The 26,677-nt window shown below is 42.9% G+C and overlaps 3 protein-coding genes and 1 long non-coding RNA gene across 7 annotated transcripts; 2 read left to right on the top strand and 2 right to left on the bottom strand.

Annotated features, from left to right (window-relative positions):
- The first annotated feature begins 659 nt into the window (after positions 1–659).
- On the top strand, positions 660–2,997 carry LOC115101201 (sepiapterin reductase). Of its 3 annotated transcripts, none has more exons than XR_003859263.2 (4): positions 660–1,005; positions 1,335–1,625; positions 2,415–2,665; positions 2,768–2,997. XR_003859263.2 is itself a non-coding variant. In XM_029620504.2 (4 exons), the coding sequence occupies exons 1-4, from the start codon at positions 660–662 to the stop codon at positions 2,521–2,523; spliced, it is 798 nt and encodes a 265-aa protein (XP_029476364.1). In that variant the 3' UTR covers positions 2,524–2,997. The 3 variants fall into 3 exon arrangements, 2 of the variants coding, with proteins under 2 accessions (XP_029476364.1, XP_029476363.1); XM_029620504.2 differs by adding an exon at positions 1,766–1,817 and having other exon boundaries at positions 2,415–2,997; XM_029620503.2 differs by having other exon boundaries at positions 2,415–2,997.
- Positions 787–1,305, bottom strand: LOC115101202 (uncharacterized). The gene is made up of 2 exons (XR_003859265.2): positions 1,023–1,305; positions 787–911 (listed from the first exon to the last, which is right to left on the bottom strand). It is a non-coding gene; the product is annotated as an uncharacterized LOC115101202 (long non-coding RNA).
- A 3,323-nt stretch (positions 2,998–6,320) lies between the features above and the next one.
- On the top strand, positions 6,321–15,266 carry LOC115101199 (histone-lysine N-methyltransferase Smyd1-like). Of its 2 annotated transcripts, XM_029620499.2 has the most exons (10): positions 6,321–6,560; positions 10,936–11,112; positions 11,319–11,526; positions 11,755–11,885; positions 11,965–12,003; positions 13,173–13,368; positions 14,071–14,163; positions 14,253–14,416; positions 14,517–14,685; positions 14,837–15,266. In XM_029620499.2, the coding sequence occupies exons 1-10, from the start codon at positions 6,427–6,429 to the stop codon at positions 14,987–14,989; spliced, it is 1,464 nt and encodes a 487-aa protein (XP_029476359.1). In that variant the 5' UTR covers positions 6,321–6,426; the 3' UTR covers positions 14,990–15,266. The 2 variants fall into 2 exon arrangements, with proteins under 2 accessions (XP_029476359.1, XP_029476360.1); XM_029620500.2 differs by lacking the exon at positions 11,965–12,003.
- A 128-nt stretch (positions 15,267–15,394) lies between these two features.
- LOC115101200 (fatty acid-binding protein, liver-type) lies at positions 15,395–17,117 on the bottom strand. Its single transcript, XM_029620501.2, has 4 exons — positions 17,010–17,117; positions 16,011–16,183; positions 15,573–15,662; positions 15,395–15,490 (listed from the first exon to the last, which is right to left on the bottom strand). Exons 1-4 carry the CDS (start codon positions 17,074–17,076, stop codon positions 15,440–15,442), a joined length of 381 nt encoding a protein of 126 aa, XP_029476361.1. The 5' UTR covers positions 17,077–17,117; the 3' UTR covers positions 15,395–15,439.
- Positions 17,118–26,677: the final 9,560 nt, after the last annotated feature.

Raw genomic sequence — 26,677 nt, 5'->3', positions numbered from 1 at the left:
TGAACCTTGTTTGAAGTCACTAGGTCACATGACCAAAGAACTATTGAAATTTGAATGTAAAAAAAGTTTGTACTTTGTTTACGCTCCCTAACGAATTAAACTAGGACTACAAAATGCTGCTCACATTTCCACATGTTTATTAGCTTTGAAAAGCGAATTAATGTCCAAATCGTGAAAATAAGACCTGTGCAATGTTGTGGGCAATTTTTCCAACATTATGACACTTATTTGGAGTCTATGGCTCAAGTGGCTACTGAGGTTTGAAAGCGCGAATATCCAGCCTGAAACTGGCTTTACCTCGGTTGTCTTATCTTATATTTTCATTTGCTTAAATAATGTAGCGACCCCAGTTTATAAGCGCGGATATCGCTACAATAAGATACATCATTGATAAGAACACACTTTGGCCAGCACAGCCCACATCTAGGAATATAAGAAAACATTTGCTTATTCATTTTACAAACTAAATCGCGAATTTGCTTGAACATCATAAAGTGGGCGGGATAAAATGAGTGAGCTCATTCGTCATGTTTATTTTCGGCATCCATATCCGTTCCTCAATCTAATCGATTTGAACAATTATTTTAAAACGGTTCTTTACTAAACTCTGCCAGCCTTTATAAGTAGAAGCTGTACATCTCTGCTCCCATTTCACCAAAATGCAGGCCAATGGTATCTGCAACGTAATTATACCAGACGCGAAGGACCTAGGGAGAGCGCTGTGCATCATCACCGGGGCGTCCAAAGGATTTGGCCGAACCATAGCGAAAGAGATTTCCCTGTTACTTAAACCGAGGTCGGTGCTTGTTTTGGCCGCTCGCTCCGATGAGAAACTGCGTGAACTCCAGGAAAATTTGGCTTCGTCGGATGCGGGCAGGGCAGGGTTGGTAACTCGTTGTGTTGTCGTAGACCTGGGAATGAAAGAAGGGGTGGAAAGTGTCATCAGGGCGGCGAAAGAGATTTCCTCCGAGGATATTGAACATTTCATACTGATAAACAATGCTGGTAAATTATTCATCCACCTGTAACAGTTTACTGCCTTCCTGCTTGCTTGACTTCCATACGTCTACTATGACAATTATCCAACAAAAAAAAGTGTTCAGTTTACAGATTTTCAAATTAGGTCTCATGATTTTTCTCATCTTTAGTTACAATTAGATTTGATTAATAAATAAATTAGTATTTGATTGTGCTCATCAAATCTCCCAAAGTTACAATAATCGGACTATACAGTCTAGTAGGCCTAGTCCACACACTGCAATTAAGTGATATAATTCAATGTTGTATAATCGGACATTTTCCCATTCCCTCACCCTGTTCCCCTCCCCCTCCAGCCTCTCTGGGAGACGTGTCGCGCTATGCCCAGAGTTTCACCAACATGGCGGAGGTGGACTCCTACCTGTCACTCAACGTAAGCTCCGCCCTCAGCCTGACAGCCGGCCTGCTGCAGGTGTTCCCACGACGACAGGGGCTGCGGCGCTGTGTAGTCAACGTGAGCTCGTTGTGTGCTCTGCAGCCCCTCCCCTCCTGGGTGCTGTACTGCACAGGCAAGGCAGCCAGAGACATGATGTTCCGTGTGCTGGCAGAGGAGGAGCCGGACCTTCGTGTACTCAACTATTCCCCAGGTAGCTTTAGGCTTTTAACCTCTGATAAATAAAACAATACACCTCAGGTACACAATCCTGAACTGACCTTTAACCCATTTATATATATATTTTTTAAAGCATATGAAATTGACTTGGTCATCGTTCTTGTGTCTGTCAAGAGCCATTCAACCTTAGCCTGGCTGACACGACCCACGTGACTTACAGCGCAGGGTGAGCTGTGACCACACTGGTCTGGAAAGGAGGTTGTTTGTTAATGCAATATGCGCTCAGAAATTGTGCGACATATTTGATTGGTTCCCTGAAATGTATTTTTCCCCTCCTAGTTTTTTTTATTTGAAAATCCAACCATTGTAAATGGAAGGGGGTGGTGCCCTGGGGCTGTGTGTGGCTGCTTGTAGGTGTTTGAGTGAGAAAGACAGGATAGTCAACCAGTAAAAGCACAGCACCCTTCATTTGATGCATTGTGCCGAGAACAGCCCCATTTCAGACTCTGAAGTCAGGAGGACCTCGAGAGTTTGGCGTTAGCCAGACTAATTCAACCTGGCATTGGAGATTAAATTAATCCCCAGGTAGTAAGACTACTGATTTTGAAATAGAGCACTGAATGGATTTATTATGGATGTCTTTGACCTATGAACTTAGCTATGTTAGTCAGGCCTGGGGTCAATTCCAGTTCAGCTGAAATTTACCCTTGAAATGGATCATCATGACTGCACATTATCACGATATTGCAATTTGTTTCCTTTCTAACATGACCATCCAGTGACTTGTGACCAACCTAGATCCTGTCTCTCTGTGTTTCTCTAGGTCCCCTGGACACAGACATGCAGGTGGAGGCCAGGGACTGCACGGCAGACCCTGGTGTGAGGAAGTCCTTCTCAGTCATGCTCTCCCAGGGTCAGCTGCTCACCTGTGAAGACTCCTGTGCTAAGCTTATGAAGGTGCTGCTGGAGGATGAATACCCCTCCGGAGCACACCTTGATTTCTATGATCTGTAGGGAGAGAGGGGGGAACTAGAAGACACAGTGTGGCTCAGACTGGAGATGAATATTTCTGGTGTAGGTACAATTTTATAGCCAGAACAACTGGTACAGATTAGTTAGTTCGCTTCAAAGATGGTTTTGAGTTAAAAAGATCTGATTCTAAACCTGTTTTTGCAGGTGGTAAGGATCAAGTGAACCTTTTACCGAATCAGGAGACATGGAGAGAAGGAAGGTTGAAGATGTTTCTGTCATCCAATGCCATAGGCCTACTGTAGTTACTGAGTTTGGCAAACTATCCTGAGTCAATGTTAGGGCCTAACATTCCATCCCATGACAGTACTGTTCTAATTTGCCTTGGAACTTTTGGTACCAAAATAGCATATATTAAAGTTCTTTATCTCAAAGTTTCCTGAACTCTAAACTGTGCATCTTTTGATCTGCCATTTCCTAGTTGTTAGTGGTGCTGATATGCTCGTGTTTGTGCAAATGGTCACAGCCTAACAAAACCAATGAAATCAAGTGAAGGCCGCAACTTATTGGTGATTTAACGTTGATTCTTTGTTCCTTATATGATCATACGTGTATACTTGAATGGTGCCTTCTTGCATTACCTCTGCTTATATGTAGATCTGTTTTTGTAGTATAGATGTACCATTCAAAATCATTCCTATTTATTGAGACCAAATTTACTGCTGTTAAACAGTATAGAGCAATTATTTTCTCCTATCTTCCTGTCTGCACTTTTATTAATGCCTTTGCTTTTTAAGAGTTGTTGTGCTCTACTTGTGGCATTTCATGGAGGTATTCCATATGTTTCAGTGTTGTGGTGAAATCCTGCACAGAGCCTTCACCGTGCGCTACCAATAACTTCTTCATGATTGGTGTGTTCCCTGTGGGACAGTTGCGCTAATGTAGACTACTGCGATTAGCATGAGGTTGTATGTAACAAAAACATATCTGATATTGGCAGAAAGCCTAAATTCTTGTTAATCTAACTGCACTGTCCAGTTTACAGTGACTATTACAGTGAAATAATACCATACTATTGTTTGAGGAGAGTGCAGTTTTGAACATGAAATGTTATTAATAAACAAATTGAGCACATTTGGGCAGTCTTGAAACCATTTCCCCCCCAAATGCAATGGTTCATTGGATCAGTCTAAAACTTTGCATACACAGCTGCCATCTAGTGGCCAAAATCTAAATTGCGTCTGGGCTGGGATAATACATTATGACCTTTCTCTTGCATTTCAAGATGGTACAAAAAAAAAATCTTTGTATTATCTTTTACCAGATCTAATGTGTTATTCTCCTACATTCCTTTCATATTTCCACAAACGTCATGTTTCCTTTCAAATGGTACCAAGAAAATGCATATCTTTGCTAGAGGCAGTTCGATTTGGGTATGTCATTTTAGGCGTAAATTGGAAAAAGGGAGCCGATCCTTAAGAGGTCTTAAGAGCGCACCAGCTATCAAGAAGGAGGATGTAAATGTTTCTTCTGTGTGTGTGAGAGTTCTCGGTTGGCGCGACAGACAAACCAACGGTGTATTAGGCAGATGAGTGCAACTGAGACGGAAGATAACAGCCAAGACCATTATGTCTGTCTGTCGCTCTCTCTCTCCTGTGCTTTACACTGGAGTGGACTTTTTAGTGTTCAGTGTGGTTGGGAACTGTAAATGCGCTGTTGACATTTTCGTTAAATAGAGAGTGTGCATTTGAGTACTGTATATTGCTTATAATTGTTGTATTCTCATGTAACTGTATGGGTTGATTTGTGTATTGGCTTAAAATACTTGAGACTTTTTTTACCCCCTTTTTCGTGGTATCCAATTATTAGTAGTTACTGTCTTGTCTCATCGCTACAACTCCCATATGGGCTCGGGAGAGACGAAGGTCGAGAGCCATGTGTCCTCTGAAACACAACCCAACCAAGCTGCACTGCTTCTTAACACCGCACGCATCCAACCCGGAAGCTAGCCGCACCAATGTGTTTGAGGAAACACCGTACACCTAGCGACCTGGTCAGCCACAGGAGTTGCTAGTGCGCTGAAAGACAAGGATATCCCTACCGGCCTAACCCAGGCAACGCTAGGCCAATTGTACGTTGCCCCATGGACCTCCCAGTCACGGCCGGCTGCAACAGAGCCTCTGGTGGCACAACTAGCACTGCCTTAGACCGCTGCGCCACCGGGAGGCCCACTTTGGGGACATTTTAAAGGCCTTTTATGTATTGAATCACACACACCCATTAATGTAACCCACTCCCTCTGTCAGGAATACAGATACTTTTGGACATGTAGTGTATGTGGACACCCCTTCAAATGAGTGGATTTGGCTATTTCAGCCATATCTGTTGCTGACAGGTGTATAAAATTGAGCACACCGCCATGCAATCTCCATTTACATACAATGACAGTAGAATGCCCCGTACTGAAGAACTCCGTGACTGTCAATGTGGAACCAACAAGTCAGTTTGTAAAATGTTGGCCCTGCCAGAGCTTCCCCGGTCAACTGTAAGTACTGTTATTGTGAAGTGCAAACATCCAAGAGCAACAATGGCTCAGCCGCAAAGTGAAAATCATATAAAATAACAAAATTCCTGCAGTTTATTTTGATTTGGAAACTAATATTATACTCATTTGACTGCTTACATTACAGTATTCATAGTTATTCTGCTGTTATGAAGTCAAATGCTTTGTGGTATGATCTTAGATTCACAGATGGTGTTGCATAGTTTCCTACTCAGCTGATCAGTGTTTCGTTTCTGCAGCACCAGACCAATCAGACCTTTGAGTACAACAGGACAAATAGGGTAAATGCTCAGAGCCACTGTCTTAAGTCTCTCCCATCTTCACCTTCCAAAGAACATTTGCCAGGAGCTACATGTGACAGGCACACAAATCCTATCCTCCTCTCCTCCCCCTTCTGCTTTTCTAACTTCTCTTCCCCCTCACCACTCTCCCACTGTAAACAGTGTCTTCACAAGGCTGTGGAATCCCAGAAGCATCCTTGCTTCTTTTGGGTGGTGTTCTTTCAGAGTATTAATCACCCTGTGACGTGAAAGGGAAAATATGACCCATGCAGCATATATCCAAAATGTATGTCATTGTCAAGTCCTGGTTTGTTGAGACAGGATACTACAGCATTCAATTAATCATGACTTCCAATGAGGTTTTATTGTTTGGTATTAAATAGGTCCATCCTATATAACTACAAATTACAGAACAATGTATTTAATTGCACTTGACCATTCTTCATATATGACAGTCTTGCTGTCCTTGAGATGTATATATTTGGACAAAAGGGAGAAAGGGACACTGGATGAGAGGAAAGTGTGAACAGCCAATGTGAATGAGCCAGACACAGAAAGCAGAGCAGAGCAAACTGCAGACTGTGGTACTGACAGATACAGTAGCTAGAGTGAGAACAAAAGCAACAGAGAGAAGTGTTTGATCAGGCCTCTTCCAAGTCAGTTGCCTCCTACCTCCCCAGACAGAGACATACAGACACAGCTGCCAGACAAAAATACCCCTGAGGCCTGGCCTCAACCAACCCCAAAGTAGGGGAGGACATCCAGGCAGACCTGTACAACTCTTCCCCCTATGGAGTAAGCCTTCCCAGGACTTCCACTCTCAAGGCCCTAGACTCCCACAGCCCCCCCCACACACAGATGGTACAGTCCCAGGAAGGCCAGTCTATATTTGGAGGGTGGGGTCGGGCTGAGGAGAAGGGCAGGTGCTGAACGTTTTAGAAGCGCACTCCAGACAGCACTACTCCTTCTCCCTCTCTTTTTAACCTCTATCTGTGAGGTGTTCCAGTCTTGTCCACTTGGTAATGACCCTGGATATGGACAACGTAGAGGTGTTTGATGCTGGGGAGAAGGGCAGGGGTCTTAGGACCACCAAAGACCTTTGGGCTGGGGAGGTAGTGTTCGCTGAGCCCAGCTTCGCTGCAGTGGTCTTCGACAGGTAGGGCCCAATGCATGGAGATTTGGGTCATAATGGCAAAATCTCTGTGGCATGCACACATCCATTATTTCTCAGTAATAAAGCCAAATGTAATGCACAAATGATACCTATATGGTTCCTGTATCAATGCATATCTTTAACAATTTGAGATTGTGGTTCTTTTTATTTAAAAAATACATCCATTCTGCTGTCTTTGACAGGTAGGGCCTGATTCATGGTGGCCATGTATAGTATTGGTATCTCATAGTGGAATGAGCATATAGTTACTCCTCAGGTGCTGGGTTAAAAAGGTTACCTGCTGTTCAAGTATTAATGTAATTCATTTTAATATCTGTTTAATATTACAACCAAACAAAATATTCTTGAAATACATTGCAGTCCAGATTGTCCAAAACTTCACATCCGGTTGTTTAATTAAATGCTTGCAAATGCGTTTGTCTTGCAGATACAGTCATGTTGACACACTTTCAGTAATGTGCTACTCATATACAGTAAAGTGATGTCACACTGTGTGTCTTTTGCCTCCAAGAGAATAAAAATTAATGATTCAGCATTATTCTTTCCAAAGTGTACTTCCCAACATTTTCACACAGAAAAACGTCAGCATCAGAGCGGATTGTTCAGCTCATCATGTTGACTTGTATGATTTGAGAGGTCCTCGGCATTGGGTTCAATGTTGGGTATAGTGTAGTAGGTGCCCAAGCTTTGTAAATCAACATGGAGCTCGTGTAAAGGACGTCACGCTGCTTGCTTAGCGAGTACCACTTCATCCCGTTTCAGCCCACATCTCACGCAAACTCGGGACCTCTGCCTTGCTAGCACACGTGACCGCCCTCTTGAAGTGTTTTACCAGTCAGCGCCACGCGAAACGCTAGATATTCGCAGGTGCAGGCCGAGGAGTAAATTTCACACATCCACATATGTTACACTAGATTATAAAAATAATCCAATGTTTTTACCAGGCAGGATTCACTCACTGTCAATGTTTTTGGTCCAGCCCTGAACCTTTTGATGGTCGAATAGCAGGCTGTAAAAGAGAAAGCCGTCTCTGAAAGAAAATTGCAGGCTGTTAAAAAACAACAACAAAAAAGCACCTGTGTTCCTTAGGACCATGTGGTCACCGCGAAACCAGCGGGCGGGCTGTTTGACTTTGCACCCACCGGTTTATATCGCCAGTGGGCACGTTGAATTTGTTTTCGCGCATGACTCGTTAGAAGGGGCTTTGACAAAACCGCACAAAATGACTGGCGGAAATGAAATGAATGCATTTGTGATATTCTTCCTATTAATTTGACTCCAGCCTTGCAAAGGCTTGGGATTTTTTATTTGACCTTTATTTAACCAGGTAGGCCAGTTGAGAACAAGTTCTCATTTACAACTGCAACCTGGCAAATATGAGCAATTATGACACAATTCCTGAACGCTAAGAGCTGCATTCTTGCTGTCCTACCAACGCTAGTTCTTATATGGCCCCACACTGGTCCTGCAGCATAAGCAGGCATATCGGTGACCAGCATTCCAGCAGATATAGAGACCGTGACCTCTCACTACACACACACACACAAAAACAGAGTGCACTGAACTAAAAGTGTGGTCTTATTCATGGACCATCCAACTGTACAGTAGTAGATGGGAGGTTTAACAAGATTGATACACTGTATATTGTAATACCTGTTTGTGTGTTTGTTGCTTATCTACAACATGTCACCACCAAAGTGACATATACTTTCTCCCCTGCCCAACCACGTCTTACTAAACAGCAGACGTACAGGGGCTTTGCTAGGATTTGAAAAAAATAAAATAAAATTAACAGCTATCAACCCGGTGCACTTTGAGATGAACATTGAGAAACTAGATCTACTAAGAATGAAAAGCCAATACCATATAAATACAAGACATTCAGGTAACTCAGTAGCTATTGTGGGTCTCTACTCTGGAACACATACATCCACAGCGTATTGCAAAAAACCTCCATACCACTCAACACCTTTAAACATAGATTCTGACCTGTTCAATGAGCCAAACTGCATAAAGAAAACATAATAATCCAATGACTCAGTTCACTTTCAAAGGAGAGATGTGGCAGACCTTCACAATGTCGAAGTACAGTGCATTCCACTGAATACATGCATTTCAGTACTATATTTACTACAATGTTAACATATTTGTTTTAAAATAGGGATATCATTGACAATCACACTATTTTTTTTTCTATTTTAGGACCCTAGGCGAATCAGAAACAAATCTGTCAAAATTATTTCATGATGCTTTTGAATCTGGCCTTATAACACAAAGATGTCAAATCAGGTAATGCCAAATTTAAATCTGAATTAAATATGCTTTCCAGTGATGTAAATGTATCAGACAGGTATTGAACATTTCAGGAAAGCAGAAGGAAGATCATCAGGCAGTCATTTCATATTTCTTAGAAAAGAAGATCACATGTGTTCCTGAAGCTGTTCAGCATGCCAACAATCAGTGCAGGCATTAACAAACTAGTTATATCTTTTTAGACACACTCCCAGAGACCCATGGGATAAACTGTTTACACACACAAGCCCATAGCTTGTCTTCAAGGTGTGGCAGTTTATTTTAAGCAACCGTTGTTTGGTATTATGTTTTTGGCATTGCTGTGTCCCTTACACATCTTTCTAGACCTATGCTAAAACTTTTTGCAGACCTTGGGTTAAAATTGTTCTAGAGGGTCTAGCCTATACACAGTAATGTCCAATAGGACATGTTTATCCAGGAATATTGAATGTGTGCCACAAAATGTTCTATTTTTATATACAAAAACATACTGTACTCCCCGGCCTTCACCTCAAGGCAAAGTTCAGAGATCTAGGAAGTTGTGTACAACATGCATGTTCAGAAAGTAGGTTTGAATGTTGCTAGATTATTATTATTATTATTTTTTTAGGAAGTCTGGCCTCATGTATTGTGTGATTTCTTTACTTTAGAAATGGGATCTCGGGTACCTTTTTGTTGGCACATCAGAGGGAGTGAAAGCTGGGACCAGTCAGGTGCCTGTCTACATGGGCGTTTTAAGAATGTTGTTGTTGAGGGGACATGTTGTCCCTTGAGGGGACATTTTGAGCACCCCCTACCCCCAAAGGGCACATTTTTCCACAGACATTAGTTGCTATGATTATGTTTATCCAATAATGGAAAATATGTATTTCATGTACGTTTTTAATTTTAGGAATTTATTCAATATATAGGCTGTATAAAGTGGGGGCCCCTAGGCAGCTGGGGCCTGTTTCAATAAAAAATATGAAACTACAGGCACAATCATAAAGATAATTACAGTATGCATTGTTTTAAGGTAACTTTGTTGTTGTCCACATTGTTTAAATATTTTGATGTGTGCTTGATGTTCAACTGTCATAGGTAGAGTAAATCATGTAGTCAGTTAGTTTATTGAACAACTAAGGGCCTTACTGTATAATAAGGCGACAGAAATATAGGCTAGTTCTCATATGACTAGTAGACCAAGACCTTTCACCATAAATAGCTAAAGTCCTCCCAGCTATGGATGAGGCTAATAGCTTAGCCACTGAACCCCACATAAATAAATATATATACACCAGCAGTGATATAATGGTGGAGCTCGACAAGTACATGGAATGACAGTGGAAACATTCTCCGATGAAGTACTAACAGAGTTTTAGAGAGAGAGATGAAATAGAGAGAGACGTGTGGAAGGTGTGTGGAGAATGTCATCATGTTTCCGTAATGTCATCTCAGAATAGCCCATTATGTAAATATATCACACAAGTAATACGAGCCAATATTTTTGGGATATGTATGATGACACTGAAAAAGGGTGAGGGGAAACAAGAGGATAGCCAGGAAAGACCTATAGAAAAAAAGGAAAGAGGAAATATGAGGTAAGGAGTAACGGACTTAGAGATTTAAATGCCGACACAGAAAAGGTCATACTCTTCACTGATAAGGTACAGAAATGGCTCCCTACTCAGTTTGATGAGAGCTCATCATTCATCCCTAAAAGCCTACTCTTCAGCACACCAACATATCCCTGGTATTTGTCTCTCCAACCTGCTGGCTTCTCACACAACCACGGCCATCTAATCAACCCCCGTTTCAAATGGGAACAATCACTGTCTTTGAGACCCACCACAGTGAAAATAGCTAGCTAAATAAATCCACTCCATTATCAGTCCCTGATATGATCCACTGGTTATTGCCTTGCTTTGTTCATATCTACATCCATATTAATATGATAGTTAAAGTACCAAGGATAGGAGGGAGCATGAGACTGCAACAGAGTTTGACTACAAGAGAGCCAGGGGGCTGGGCAACCCCATAAGAAATCATGACCTCTAACCCATGACCTCCCTTACCCTCCCTCCAGTCTGTCTCAGCAGGTGTGCCATAGCTGCTTCCGTCGCCAGGCCAACCTGCACCGCTGCGCCCAGTGTAAATTCGCCCACTACTGTGACCGAACCTGCCAGACTGCATGCTGGGATGAGCACAAGCAGGAGTGTGCTGCCATCAAGAAGTACGAAAAGGCCCCTAATGAGAATGTACGGTAAGGAGGCAAGGAGGGAGAGCGTGAAGGGAGGGAGAGGAGAATGGGAGAGTTAAAGAAGAGAGGAGGTGGAGGAGGAAAATGTGAGTAGGAGGAGAATGGAGGGAAAGGGGAAGAAATACTGGGGTGGGTTGTTGTCAATTCCTTGGCAAGTTAATATAACCCTATAATGCTAATTAATGGTAACTCTCCCTGTTCCTCTCCAGTCTTACTGCCCGTGTGCTGTGGCGCATACAGAAGGACACAGGCATTGTGTCGGACGGCCAGCTGACTTCTGTGGACCAGCTGGAGGACCACGTGGCCGACATGCTCGCTGAGGACTTCAAAGAGCTCAAGATCGACATGCAAAACTTCCTGGACTACTGTCCCAAAACCAGGCATGGCAAGGAGTACATCTCACACATCTTTGGCATAGTACGTATCACTGAATTAGTCATCTTACCATCCAGTTATTTCAAACTTTGGCACAGTACATACAAGATCACTGGTTAATCTATTATGACTATAGTATGTGTTATTTTACTATGTACTGTGAGGTATTGTCATCATTAATCTTGGTCTCTCCCTCTATCATTCGCTCTCTCTCCACTTTGTTTCTGGCATTCTCATTCTATCTGTCCCTCTCCCTCCATCCATCTGTAGATCAAGTGTAATGGCTTTACTCTGAGTGACCAGAGGGGTCTGCAGGCGGTGGGAGTGGGTCTGTTCCCTAACCTGTGTCTGGTCAACCACGACTGCTGGCCCAACTGTACTGTCATCCTGAACCATGGCAAGTATGTATCCCAAGAGAGAAAGATAAAGAGTGAGATTTATATGTGATTTGTAAACCTTGACTGCCATCTTCTCTTCCAGTCAGTCAACTCTGAACGCAGCCTACCACTCTAAAAGGAGGTGGGTCTGCCTGTCTGCTTTGAGCTAACATCTAACCTTTGAACCTTGAACAGCCAATTCTCAAAGATCTCAGCACCTGTTATAAACCTCTATCACTGGATGATAGTGAGGAAGTAAAAACAGAACTGTACCAAATTACACTCAGGCATTCTAACCTTGACTATTACATTGATGTGATTTTCCCTATATTTCTCATTTTTTTCTTTAACAGTAGCCTACAGCACTATTTTGCTCAGTGAACAAGATCGAAAGAGTAATTCTCATAAGTCTCAAATTTAACCCCTAGGAGGGTGAAAACGAAATATTATGAAACTAATAACTAAAACGTATAGCATGGTTTATTTAGCTCCCAGTAGGACTGAGTTGCTGTCCTGCTTGGGGCTTTGTTGAGTGGTGTGTCTATTGTGAGAGACTGTTCAATTTCAGTCATCTACCTTAATATTACTTCAAAACATCCCATCATAACAATAATGCTTTTTTTCTTCTTAAAAAAAAAAACTGCTTGCATTGTGTTGGTGATGACCTGAGATGTGTTTTTGGTCATCTGTCAGTGCAAAATCCCCAACTGCTTTGTTAGACTGTTTCTTCAAGTTGAGGGAAATGGAAACCCCCACTGTCTCTGCAAACTGGCTGTCGATGTTTCTCTAAAGCGTCATTTATTGCTCATCAGGAGCCAACAGTCCAAGAAGTTATTGAACTCTGAACGATCAATATAACCTTCTGAACTTTGAGCAGCCAGGATTATCCAATCAGTGATGTTTATGTTTGCCGACTGGCAAATGAAGGTTTCACAGTTTCCTATCTCCAAAAGACCCTAAATGCTGCCAGGTACCTGGCAAACTATGTCAATGTAATTGCTTTCCTGCACTTTTGCTATCGTAGCAATTGAGAGGGAACATTTGTAGGATGGCTTGAACTCAGTCACAGCCCTACCCTAACAGGGAAAGCACACTACCACCTGTGCCATAAATGATCCAAAGACCTCCTAGGGGCTACACAACCCTTTTACCCTCCTCTATGGTTACTCCCATGACATCACAATACAGCATCTCGCTTATATCAACTTCTCTAGGGCCTGTTCTATGGCCCAGCATGTGACATTTAGAGCTGATCCTAGAGCAGCCGGTACACTAAGGCCCAGGGCTAACCATGCCGCCCTGCTCCCCCAGGATCGAGCTGCGTGCGCTGAGTAAGATTGCTGAGAACGAGGAACTGACGGTGGGCTACGTGGACTTCCTGAATGTGTCAACGGACCGCCAGCGCGCCCTGAAGCATCAGTACCACTTTGACTGTACCTGTAAAAGCTGCAGCGAGCACCTCAAGGATGACCTAAAGATGGCTGCCAAGGAGACCGATGGAAACAAGGTGGGGAAAGTAGTGGCGGGTTAAGGACAGGGTTGGTGTCAATTCCTTCCATTCCAAACAATGGGGTTCTGGGTCCCTGGACCCTGCCATACCCAGACTCACATTGGGCACGTAACTCTTGCACGCAGATGGGCACCTCTCAGCTGATGCATCAGAAGCACGTTTTAAAATGATCATACCTCTGAGGGCCCAGGGGCCTTAAACAGTTCAGCCTAGTTACTATTCAGTTGAGACAAGTTCCATGCTTCCCCTCACCCTTAACTCAATCGTGCCTCACATGATCCCCACCCTAAACATTAGCCGAGACCATAAAACAAAATACATGTAGCAGTTGATAAGTCATTCTGGTTATCTGTGATTTGATCACCTGATGCTGAATTCCAATTGAGACATTGCTAAATCCTATGACTAACTCCTTCAGCACATGACCATGTCTTTAGACACAGGTCAATGACATGGACATAAGTTATATATCCATGTATAGGCACTGACTTAGAGCAAATTGACCATTAGGTCACCAGGTGTTTGACTACTTACTGGACCAACATGTCCTTCAATGAAACAGTTGGATGTCACTTGTGGTTGTCTGCAGTACTGCATTTGTCATGAGCTTTATTTTACTGTCAATGATCAGGAGTGAATGATGTGGTGTGCATGGTTCCTAAATAGTCCTACACCAACACTTGTTTTAACTATTCTCAGCCCTCTGATCAGCTGGTAAAGGAGGTACAGGAGTTCAGTTTGGAGTGCTTGGCCAAGGTTGAGGCAGCTCGCACTGCTGGCGACTTCCATGAGGTAACAATCCCATCCTTTACCATTAGGAATGGCATTGAGCTTGATAAAGAACCACCTTTCTCTTGCCCATATAACTCACCCTCTTATAGGTGGTGAAGCTGTGTCGTGAGTGTCTAGACAAACAGGAGCCCGTGTTTGGTAAGACACACCTGTACCATCTGCGCATGCTGAGTACAGCCAGTGAGGTGCTGTCCTACCTGCAGTTCTTCTCAGAGGCTGCAGAATATGCAGGCAGACTGGTGGAGGGCTACATGTGAGTGATGGGGAGGAGACCAATGTGCCCACAAGATTAGCATGTCTAGCATTGACAGCACATTCCTTTCACTTAACTAATCTTTCTCTCCCCCGAGCAGGAAGTTGTACCATCCCAATAATGCCCATTTGGGCATGGCCACCATGCGTGCTGGTGTGACCCACTGGCACGCAGGGCTCATCAAGGTTGGCCATGAAATGATCTGCAAAGCTTACGCCATCCTCATGGTCACCCATGGACCCAACCACCCTATTACCAAGGACCTTGAGGTACCGAATACCTTAAGGTCATTTAGCTTTTGGAATTTAACAAAGACAGCCCCGTTCAGTAGAGAAAAAATGTTAAATTATAGAGAAGTGTAGAATGTCAGGTAGTGTTAACTCAATTACCAGACTTTTGACCCCTGACTTTGTTTCCTAGTCAATGCGTATGCAGACGGAGATTGAGCTGAGGATGTTCAAGCAGAACGAGCATGTCTACCACAGCATGAGAGAGGCTGCCCTGCAGAACAAGCCCATGGCTGAAGCAAGCAGTGTTGAGGACAACATAAAGGCACTCAGCCACAAGCAATAAGCTTCTGTAGACACTGCATTTCAAGGGTATGAGTGGTCACCAAATCTACCCAGAAGCATCACTTCTCACATTGAAAGTGGGTTACAGAAGTTTTGCAATAGCTAGATATTCTGTTGGAATGTAAGTAGTGAAGTTCCTGCTTTTAACATTGAGACTTCCATCTGTATGAACTACAATATACAAGGAGGCCTCATCTACATCTGTAAGGCTCAAAGTACCTGTGAAATCATGATTGCTCCCACCTTTATGCTAGTAAAGATTGAATCAGTGTACCAACCATGTGCCTAAGTATCATGTGAAATATTGAATGTATGAGGTAATAAGTGAAAATTGATATTGTCATCTAGTGCTATATACTGCAGCTCAAGCAAAGCTACAAAGAAATTTTATAGACAAACCACAAAGTCAAAATAAATTTCCTTCATTTATTCAAAGAGGGTTGAGAGATCCCTAGATGCGCTTGCTTATCCTCTTGTAGACGATGGGGCCCAGCGTCATTGTCTAGAAAGGTGCACAGATTAGGGTCTACAGCAGTTACATTTCACAGTTCAAACCCATGCTGGGCCAACAACCACATACTTACAGCAATAATGGTGTCCCCATTGAATTCAGTGACAGACTCAACGCCCTTCAATGATACCATTAGCTTGTTCCCAACCAGATTCACCGTAGACTGGGGAAGGGTAAAGGAGTCAGTGCATGACATAACATGTAGGAGTAGTAAACTAACTACACCAAGTTACTGCACTACAGCTTGTCCTAAGCAGGTTTAACAATCATAAAATTAAACAGCTGATGTTGGGAGAGAAACTTCATTGAGGGCAACAAGACCTTTGCACGAGCACTAAGGAAACAGTTTCTCATGTGCAAAAGTTGGAACTGGAAAAAGTGGCTGCATACTTTGGCCCTCAAAGACCATAATGCCCACTCATGTTATTCATAACGCAAATACAAGTTACCCAATGTTCAGGTGTGCCCACAAGGCCAAGTAATTGCATGAGTGTCTAGTTGACCAACTCACCTTGATCTTCTCTCCAGTCAACGTCTCCAGCTCAGCCTCCTGGCCGACCGTGAACGAGTTGACCATGACCTTGGTGCCTGTGGTCACGGTCACTTTGAAGTGGTCTCCATTCTGCTCAATCTCCGACAAGCTCTTGATGTCCTTGCCCTTCTGGATGAGATCATCTGGCAAACCTAAGTGTTGAGGAGGAACATGTTAAAAGGGGTTGGCAGTACACATTGAACTACATATACAAACTGACTACTTATTTAAAACTTAGTACATTTTACTTTTCAGCCTATAGCCTTTTGCAATGGTGTGCAGGTTCCAGTTGAATTACAAACCCATGCTTTTAAATTTGGGAATTTGTATCATAAGATCTTTAGATTTAAGAATAACCGTAGCACCATAGTTACGATAAGAACCCCAACCGAACCATCAGTATTTTTGGGTGCAGGGGTTATGCTATTGGTTACAAATAACCATTGAGCTAAAGTGCAGAGTACCTTATCTGACATAGCCAATCTTACAGCTGCATGTGGGTCATGGACATCCAGTACTATAAAGTATGGCATTTTAAGTGCAATAGCCTAGGGCCATCAAACTATTGTAGAGGTTTCACTTATAGCATAATTTGCTATATAATCACAAATTCCAAACTCTCAAATTGAGCTGTAATAGGACTAATTCCAGAAAAACATTACCTAATTTTGACAAAATCAAGATGTAAAGACTTAGTGGCAACTGTATAGATTGTCTTGGGATGTTCAGAGAGCAGAGTAACAAAAAAGTTACCTGACCAACTATGACAGCCCACTCTAAATATTGTTTTGCCAATTTAGATTGTTGATGTCTGTTGAAACATCAAGAAGTTGGCTTATCTACCATTATAAAAGTGTGAAAGTGAAAATTGAGAAGATAGCACCACAGAACAAAATAGAACTGTTTGCATATTCATAAAGAGGCTGTTTTATACTGTCTATGATAAGAGCATGACCCTATTAATAGTTCGTTACTTGCCAATTGCCTTCATGAAAGCCTCAAAATTCTCCTGCGATTCAAGCTGATATTTCCCAGTGAATGCCATCGTGAACTAAAGAACGAGTGGAATGTAGGAGAGACCCTTCTACCTTTATATACCAAAGACTGGGGTAATTATTAACCAACAGATAGATACATCAGGTGACTTAATTACTACGTGGCTTCAGGTGAGCTCATCCATTGTGAAACGCATGAGCGACAATTGGCTGGTTCTCCCACAGCTGCAATCCAGGAACTTCAATCAAGCAATTTCAACTGTGCGGACGATAGTTTCAAGGTAATCTGGAAAACGTTTATTGGTAAAGGCGAATTAGGCCTATCACTTGGCCTATGACCGATTCACCGAGAGTCATCCTTGACTGTTTGTGTGCGTATCAGATCTACCTTTGAAACGTTCACTGCATATAATTTCAGTAAAGGCAACAAAAAAAATCTAGTGAAAAATATCAGCTGGGGCACACCCACAACAGTAGAGGTGCTGGTCGAGTAAACTGTAGTAGGTTATAAAAAAAGACTCACACGCTCCCAGTAATTTACTGGGTAAACCCAGTGCTTTAACTTTGGCAGGAGCTCACTGGACCTAAGTACTGGCACCTCAAATGTTTTGCTCCTGTTACCCTTATGAAATATTAGCTCAAAAGGATTGTGGAGCTCGTGTACCTAAATGTAAACATTACCGGCACCTAAAATGAGTACTGGCGTCTATTTCATCCATATTTGTTTTAATTCAATTCAGTCTGGTATGAGAACGGTAGCCCCTTTCTGCAAAAGCAGGGTGTTTGCGGAAAGCTGAGTATATTGGCTATTGATCAGTGCCGTCACATTTTACTAACATATATGGGCATACACATTTATAAGGGCAGGCCGAGCCAATGACCTCATTTCAAGATGGCTGCTACCTACATTCCGGTTAGCGTTGTGAAGCGTAAACGAAATAAACACGTAATACGTTGGTACACATCGAAAGCCGGGACTCCACTGATAATGCGGATATATATTTTTGTCTGCCTGTGATTTACCGTTATTGATCACCAGACCCGAGAGTCAAAATGTTTATTTTACACAACTTTTCAGCAAACATCTTACACAAGGTACACTTCGATTTGGTCTGTGTTTGAACTATAGTTACATGGGGGTTGTCAAATTAATCGTTAGGTTGGTAGGAACAAGTCTAGCCTATTGCCATTGTTATCTGATGTATGACCTAATTGCATCATCGAATGTCCACCAAGTGACTATCTTTGCGCATCAAAAATATGTTGTTGCCTACTTATGCGCAGTCTGCGTCCATATCCTCTGTATATCCCCAGACACCACCACAATGTTTGAGAGAGGTTGGTGTTGTAGAACATATTGGCACATCCAGTGTGCAAAAACACTGCCACATTCGAACACTGGAGATGTTGAAAGGACACTTGAATGTACCCTGAATACTTCATAACACCACCACAATGTTTGAGTGAGGTTTATATGGTAGAAATGAGTGATGCATTGTTATTACATTTTTGGCTGATACTGATATCTGATATTTTCCTTGTCCCCCCCAAAAAACAATACCGATAATTACATTTTTTAGCGACCTTAACTATTTAACTGTACTAGAACGCTTAACACACACACAGGCACTGCGGTCTAAGGCACTTCATCTCAGTACAAGAGGTGTCACTACAGACCCTGGTTCGAATACTGGCTGTATCACATCTGGCCTTGATTGGGAGTCCAATAGGGTGGCACACAATTGGCCCAGCGTCTTCCGGGTTTGGCCTGGGGTCGTCAGTCATTGTAAATAAGAATTTATTTCTCAACAATGGAAACCAAGTGTTGAGGTACAATCGACCAATCACGAGGCGGTGTGATGTAAACAACCCTTCAGATTCCCCCCACACATCAGGACGGCATGATCCTGCTCAGCTGCTACAAACCCGGTTTCCAAAAAGCATTTTAAGGCTAAGTTCATTGTTAGAACCTTCGTAGGAGCGTTGTTAAATCGCCGAGCTGTTTCACAAAACCATCACTATTAATCTAACGCCTGCCGCAGACCACTCGTACAGTTAAGTCATTCATTCAATGCTTTTTTGCCCTCCCACGTCACTTTATACCTTTATACACAGAATATCTCCGCTGAGCATAGAATCACATGGTGTATCTGTGACCACAGGTAACATCAAAACAAAGTTGACTACAAACACAAAGTTGCCAATGTCTTTGGAATTGATACAAAGCGATGGGTGAAAAGATGCTGCAAATGAAAACCGACATGACTGCATTAAAATATAAAGAGTTAACTATAGGCCTATTTTAATCATATTTAAATAAATGTCATGTTCCATCAATTGAGTTATATTTTGCCACTAGTAGGCTACTGTCTGTAATTTGTCCTAACTAATTTCATGATGTGTAGCCTAACGTTTGCTCAATGATAAGTGATTTAAGTTAATTTTCATTTGGTAAGCATTGGAATAAGCTGCTCCAACATTTGAAGACGTAGTAGGTGGTAGGTAACTCTCTGAGAGCTTATCCGTCATCAGTATTGTGAAATAATTCTAACGTTAAGGTTAGACTTGAATGGCGAAGGTTGATCCGAGAGCAGCGCTGCCTTTCTTTCAATCCTAATCGCACTTGGTGTTTCGAGAAACGCATGTTACATCTTTGGGGATTAAAACACTAGTAAGCCTAAATTCCAGGCAACTCTGATTTCTCCTGCACTGGCAGGCTAACCTCTGGCTCAAAAGGAAAGTGGAAAATCATTCCTGCCTGCTTTAATAGTTTAGAACCTTGTCTGTTCTTTACGTCCTCCAATTTGTTTGGTCAACCTTTCAACCTGAGGGGTATCCTACGAAGAAAGCGAGATCTACTCAGTCTTCATTCGTACTACGACAGGGATATTGCACGTCTGCCTGCCGCTACCTCCTGTGGAGGTGGTTGAGCAACACTGGGCTGTGACTGGAGCAGAGATGGCTGGATAGGTAAGGGGGGTTAAGAGTTGAGGAGGACTGGTTGGAGTGTAGTGATGGAGAGGAAAAAGGTGGAGGTAGAGTAGTGGACGAGGGTGGAGTCACGGCGGTGAGTCCTATCACTGACTAGGGATTTGGAGAGTAAAGTAGGAGAGGTTGTGTCTGCTGAAGGTCTTCGTGATGGATGTTTGGTGTGTTTCAATGTAAACAGTATGAGAAGGAGGTCAAACTCAAGCAGGTATGTAAATGTGTAGTTGTTAAATTAGTAGCGTTCCTGATTAAACTGAACGGTAGTGGGTGAAGGGAGGACAGGAGTATGTAGAGGTGGTGTTGGGAGGTGGGAACATGGCTATAGTGAACTTTTACTTTGGTAGTGGTATGGGGGATGATTAAGAGGATGAGTGGGGTCAGACGAGATTGGGATCTCCCTGTGCTGAAAGTGGGGAGATTGTTGCAGTGAGAGATATGGAGAGGGCAGAGATGTTAGCCCAGGCATTTGTGAAGATGCACAGCTCTAATAATCGGACAGAAGAGAGCATCCGGGGATCCTGGATCAGAGGGATATGGTGGGGGATGCATTGAATGCCCCTTTTACATTGCCTGAGATAAGAGAGACTTAGCTAAAGCTGGGGTAGCATCTCCTGGGAAGAATTAAATGTGTTACATCATGAAGTCCCATCTCAGAGACACTGCAAAGTATTGGGCATTTACAATAAGGTGTGGCAGGAAGGGAAACTGCCTGGAAGTAGACTGTAGTGGTTGCCGATGCGGAAACCAGGGGAAGGCCCTACTACTCCTTCAAGCGATTGGCCGATAACGTAGACATCTCATGTATGGAAAGTTATGGAGAGGATGAAAGGCAGGCTGACTTACTTTATGGAGAATAGAGGACTAATGTCACAAGATGAAAGTGGGTTCAGAAAAGGCAGGGGAATGATGGATCCTGTACTGTGCCTTGAGCCAGTCATATGGAAGGAACAGGAAAATTAGGTGGTGGTAGCCGCTTTCTTCAATTTAGAGAATGGAGTTGATGACCATACTCTTGGCTGCAGAGTGGGTGGAGGAGGTGAGGCCAGACAGGGTAGTCATCGGCTCTGACACCTTTGCAGCACTGGTGAGCTTAAATGAATTTGTCTCGGAGCAGACAGGAAGTATTCTATGAGGTTTTGCAGTGCTTGTAAAGGGTGAGACAGATATTTGGGATGTTCATCTGGGTACCAGCTCATGTTGCAGTAGAGGGAAATGAGGATCTGGATGTTATCGACAAGCAGGTTCTGAAACATCCTAATGTTGAGATGTAATTGTCAATCAGTAAAGCAGTTAAAAACAAATGGCAAGAGCTGTGGAAAGGAGAGGGAACGGGAAGAAACCTGTATAAGATTCAGGAAAAGGTGGGGGCAGAGAGGTCATCAGGCCGAGAGAGAAGGGAGGAAAGTGTAATCACAATGCTGAGACTGGGACACAAGGCTCAATAGTACAAAATGGTAGGTAAACATCCATCTGGGAGATGTGATCATTGTCAGGAGGCGCTGGTGACCGTGGAACACATTCTATTTCAGTGCCAGAAATATGGGAGGGAAAGGGAGTGATTTATTATTAGATCTGTAGAGTAACTGATTTGAAAAGCCAAGAGCAAGTGAACTGCTGGGGATATCTTCAGGGGATATACTATTTAATGATGTATTTATTTTCTATAGGGTATTTTAGTCCTTCCGTCTCTGGTCCATAATCCAATCTAGTTGGTGGCGGTAATGCATCTTAAAGTTGGTTGCCAACCGCCATTAAAAATCCACAGAAGAACAAGATAAACTCCAGCATGTTTAACTACTAGTGCACGTAGCACATGGTAAGTCGAACACTGAACCCTTCAATGAGACGATGCTGAAACGTCAATCTATGGGCGAGTCAGTACCACATTTTCATTTGAGCCTAAATCAAAATGAAAGAAAAGTTATCTTGCAAATTCAGCAGGCTATGGTGTGAAATAGGTGTGCTTATCAATGCACAAGCACCTTTTCCCCACTCCTATCGCTCCTTCTATCTGTGGAACATCTTGTGTTGTGGCCACAGACATATCATCCACAGAAGGGGTTTGGAACCACTAAACCTGGCAATTTGACTGTTAAACTCATGGGTACACGAGCAATAGCTGCCAGTCTTGACTTGAATGGGAACTATATGGTTGGTTGCAGCTGTAATTTGCCTTATGCAAAATTCTAAATACAATCGCGTGGAAAACATACGGTTTGGAAAGCAAATGCTGTCATAGCTATTTAACAGTACCTTTAAAAAAAATGTTTTACACAAACATTTTAATAAAGTATTTATTCAATTGTCTTCCTCAAATGAAGGGGATGATGACAATCTTTGCAAGATGGAGGGTATCTGATTTCATTGGTCCTCAACTCGTGGCTCAGACACTTTATTTAGGATAAATGGAGTTAGCCTGCCCCAGAGCAGGTTAGTTTGCCATAGAAATGTACCTTCTTAACTTGCATATGACCGGTTACTCAGAGTTGAACAAAGTTACTTCTCTAGCTCCTCAAACCCAGTACTTACTCTGTTCTCCGTGAAGTAGGCTTCCAGAGTTTTTCAACCTTTGCTTAGTACTAGCGCGCTACAGTAGCTGACTGACTGTGCTGTTGTGATCATTTCCATCTGCCTGGAGCTGTCCTCTGATTGCCGTCTTATTGTTGACTCTTCTCCTCTGCCCAATGCCACCTTTACCTCACTATATCACTATTGGATTAGCAGACTCTGCTGGTTAAGTTAACTGCATATACCGGTAACATTATTTGATAACTGCTTAGATGGCATTTTACGTATTTTTTTAAACTTTGGTTTACTTTAAAAGGGAACTGCACTCACTGATTTTGCCTTTGCTTGCTTGGCTTGCTCATTAAACAAATCTTCAAATTAGCCACCCTTTCTCTTGACAGCTTTGCACACTCTTGGCATTCTCTCAACCAGCTTCATGAGGTTGCCACCTGGAATGCGTTTCAATTAACAGGTATGCCTTCTTAAAAGTTAATATGTGGAAATGTTTTCCTTCTTAATGCCTTTGAGCCAATCAGTTGTGTTACGACATGGGTGCACCAGTACCTCCTGCAGCAAAGCACCCCCACAACATGATGCTGCCACCCCCGTGCTTCACGGTTGGGACGGTGTTCTTCGGCTTGCAAGCATCCCCCTTTTTCCTCCAAACATAACAAATGGTCATTATGGCCAAACAGTTCTATTTTTGTTTTATCAGACCAGAGGACATTTATCCAAAAAGTACGATCTTTGTCCCCATGTGCAGTTGAAAACTGTAGTCTGGCTTTTCTATGGCGGTTTTGGAGCAGTGGCTTCTTTCTTTCTGAACGGCCTTTCAGGTTGTGTCGATATAGGACTTGTTTTACTGTGGATATAGATACTTTTGTACCTGTTTCCTCCAGCATCTTCACAAGGTCCTTTTCTGTTGTTCTGGGATTGATTTGTACTTTTCGCACCAAAGTATGTTCAACTCTAGGAGACAGAACGTGTCTCCTTCCTGAGCGGTATGACGGCTGCATGGTCCCATGGTGTTTATACTTGCGTACTATTGCTTGTACAGGTGTATAACATCGAGCACACAGCCATGAAATCTCCATTGACTAACATTGGCAGTAGAAAGACTTTACGGAAGAGATAAGTGACTTTCAACGTGGCACAGTCATAGGGTGCCACATTTCCAACAAGTCGGTTTGTCAAATTTCTTCCTTGCTAGAGCTGCCCCGATCAGCTACGGGATGTTATTGTCAAGTGGAAATGACTAGGAGCAACAACAGCTCAGCCGCAAAGGTTTGGGCCACAAGCTCAGAAAATGGGACCACAGAGTGCTGGAAAATCATCTGTTCTCAGTAACACTCACTACCGTGTTCCAAACTGCCTCAGGAAGCAACGTCAGCACAAGAACTGTTCATCTGGAGCGTCATGAAATGGGTTTCCATGGCCGAGGAGCTGCACACAAGCTTAAGATCACCATGCCCAATGCCAAGTGTCGGCTGGAGTGGTGTAAAGTTTTCCACCATTGGATTCTGGAGCAGTGGAAATGCGTTCTCTGTAGTGATGACTCACTTCACCATCTGGTAGTCCAACGTACGAATCTGGGTTTGGCGGATGCAAAGAGAACGCTACCTGCCCCAATGCATAGTACCAACTGTAAGGTTTGGTGGAGGAATAATGGTCTGGGGCAGTTTTTCCTGGTTTGGGCTAGGCCTCTTAATTCCAATGTAGGGAAATTGTAATGCTACAGCATACATTGACATTCTAGACAATTCTGTGCTCCCAACTTTGTTGCAACAGTTTGGGGAAGGCCCTTTCCTATTTCAGCATGACAATTCCCTTGTGCACAAAGCGTGGTCTATACAGAAATAGTTTGTCGATCGGTGTGGAAGACCTTGACTGACCTGCACAGAGCCCTGACCTCAACCAAATCGAACACCTTTTGGGGTGAATTGGAACACCGACTGCGAGCCAGGGCTAATTGCCTGACCTCACTTAATGCTCGTGGCTGAATGGAAGCAAGTCCCATTAGCAATGTTCCAACATCTAGTAGAAATCCTTCCCAGAAGAGTTACAGCAAAGGGGGGGACCAATTCCATATTAATGCCCATGATTTTGGAATGTGATGTTTGACCTTTGGTCATGTAGTGTATTTACAACTCAAGTACAAGTTAACCAATGTTTAGGTGTACCCAGGAGGCCAAGTAATTACAGGGCTTGTCTGGTTGACAAACTCACCTTTATCTTCTCTCCAGTCATCATCTCCAGCTCAGCCTCCTGGCCGACCCTGAACGAGTTGACCATGACCTTGGTGCCTGTGGTCACGGTCACTTTGAAGTTGTCTCCATTCTGCTCAATCTCCGACACGCTCTTGATGTCCTTGCCCTTCTGGATGAGATCATCTGGCAAACCTAAGTGTTGAGGAGGAACATGTTAAAAGGGGTTGGCAGTACACATTGAACTACATATACAAAATATGACTACTTATTTAAAACTCAGTACATTTGACTTTTCAGCCTATAGCCTTTCGCAATGGTGTGCAGGTTCCCTTTGGATTACACATCCATGCTTTTCAATTTGAGAATTTGTAGTCAAGACAACATCTTTAGATTTAAGAATAATCGTAGCTGAGGAGCACCATAGTCAAGATGAGAAACCCAACTGACCTCGCAGTATTTCTGCGTACAGGGGTTATGCTATTGGTACAAATAACCATTGAACTAAAGTGCAAAGATAAGCTATCAGTCAGATAAGGTAATCTTATCATGTGTGGGTCCTGGACATCCAGTACCATAAAGTATAACACTTTAAGTGCAATAGCCTAGGGCCATCAAACTATTGTAGAGGTTTAAGTTATAACAGAATTTGCTATAAATAAATCACATTCAGAATGAGCTCAAATTGAGCTGTAGTAAGATGAATTTAAAAAAAAAATACATTGCATCTTGATTTTGTCCAAAGTAACTTAGCAAAAGCGCACTTTTATTGGCAACTTTTGTTGACATGCCATTTTTGTCATTAGCTGTATAGATGATATTTGGGATGTGTTCAGTATGAACAGCTTTAGACAATGTAATACTAAAACAATTGTTTACTAATATTACAATAAGTTAGCTGACCAACTATGGCCACCCTAATACAAATACCCACACTATATACAGTGCATTTGAAAAGTATTCAGACCCCTTGACCTTTTCCACATTTGGTACATTAGCCTTATTCTAAAATGGATGAACAATTTTTCAATCTACACACAATATGCCATAATGACAAACCAAAAACATGTTTTTTAGAAATGTATGTGTATGTACACTTTTTGTTACGGAAATGTGACATTTACATAAGTAATTCAGACCCTTTACACAGTACTTTTGTTAAAGTACCTTTGGCAGCGATTACATCCTTGCGTCTTCTTGGGTATGACGCTACAAGCTTGGCACACCTGTATTTAGGGAGTTTCTCCCACTCTTCTCTGCAGATCCTCTCAGGCTCTGTCAGGTTGGATGGGGAGCTTCGCTGCACAGCTATTTTCAGGTCTCTCCAGAGATGTTGGATCGGGTTCAAGTCCGGGCTCTGGCTGGGCCACTCAAGGACAATCAGAGAGTTGTCCCGAAGCCACTCCTGTATTGCCTTGGCTATGTGCTTAGGGTAATTTTCCTGTTAGAAGGTGAACCTTCTCCCCAGTGTGAGGTCCTGGGCGCTCTGGAGCAGGTTTTCATCAAGGATATCTCTGTACTTTGCTCCGTTCATATTTCCCTCGATCCTGACTAGTCTCCCAGTCCCTGCCGCTGAAAAACATTCCCACAGCATAATGTTGACACACCCATGCTTCACCGTAGGGATGGTGCTAGGATTCCTCCAGACGTGACGCTTTTGGAAAAACTCTAAGTGAGCGGTTATGTGCCTTTTACTGAGGCGTGGCATTCCGTCTGGCCACTCTACCATGAAGGCCTGATTGGTGGAGTGCTGCAGAGATGGGATAATCTTCCAGAAGGACAACCATCTCTACAGAGGAGCTCTGGAGCTCTGTCAGAGTGACCATCTGGTTCTTGGTTACCTCCCTAATCAAGGCCCTTCTCCCCCGATTGCTCAGTTTGGCCGGGCAGCAAGCTCTAGGAAGAGTCTTGGTGGTTCCAAACTTCTTCCATTTAGGAATGATGGAGGCCA

The sequence above is a fragment of the Oncorhynchus nerka genome, linkage group LG19, assembly GCF_034236695.1.
Source record: "Oncorhynchus nerka isolate Pitt River linkage group LG19, Oner_Uvic_2.0, whole genome shotgun sequence".
Lineage (NCBI taxonomy): Eukaryota > Metazoa > Chordata > Actinopteri > Salmoniformes > Salmonidae > Oncorhynchus > Oncorhynchus nerka.
The sequence above is the reverse complement of the archived record's forward strand: the minus strand, read 5'-3'. Positions and strand labels throughout refer to the sequence as shown.

Bases quoted from the DNA above. Each gene is read 5' to 3' on its own strand.
- LOC115101200 (XM_029620501.2), bottom strand. From the start codon at position 17,076: ATGGCATTCACTGGGAAATATCAGCTTGAATCGCAGGAGAATTTTGAG. The intron at 15,663-16,010 runs GTGAGTTGGTCA...ACCCTTCCCCAG, and splicing joins TGACTGGAGAGAAGATCAAG to TCTACGGTGAATCTGGTTGG. The intron at 15,491-15,572 runs GTAAGTATGTGG...GCACCTTTCTAG, and splicing joins ATGGGGACACCATTATTGCT to ACAATGACGCTGGGCCCCAT.
- LOC115101199 (XM_029620499.2), top strand. From the start codon at position 6,427: ATGACCCTGGATATGGACAACGTAGAGGTGTTTGATGCTGGGGAGAAG. The intron at 11,113-11,318 runs GTAAGGAGGCAA...GTTCCTCTCCAG, and splicing joins GCCCCTAATGAGAATGTACG to TCTTACTGCCCGTGTGCTGT. The intron at 11,527-11,754 runs GTACGTATCACT...ATCCATCTGTAG, and splicing joins TCTCACACATCTTTGGCATA to ATCAAGTGTAATGGCTTTAC.
- LOC115101201 (XM_029620503.2), top strand. From the start codon at position 660: ATGCAGGCCAATGGTATCTGCAACGTAATTATACCAGACGCGAAGGAC. The intron at 1,006-1,334 runs GTAAATTATTCA...CTCCCCCTCCAG, and splicing joins CATACTGATAAACAATGCTG to CCTCTCTGGGAGACGTGTCG. The intron at 1,626-2,414 runs GTAGCTTTAGGC...GTGTTTCTCTAG, and splicing joins TGTACTCAACTATTCCCCAG to GTCCCCTGGACACAGACATG.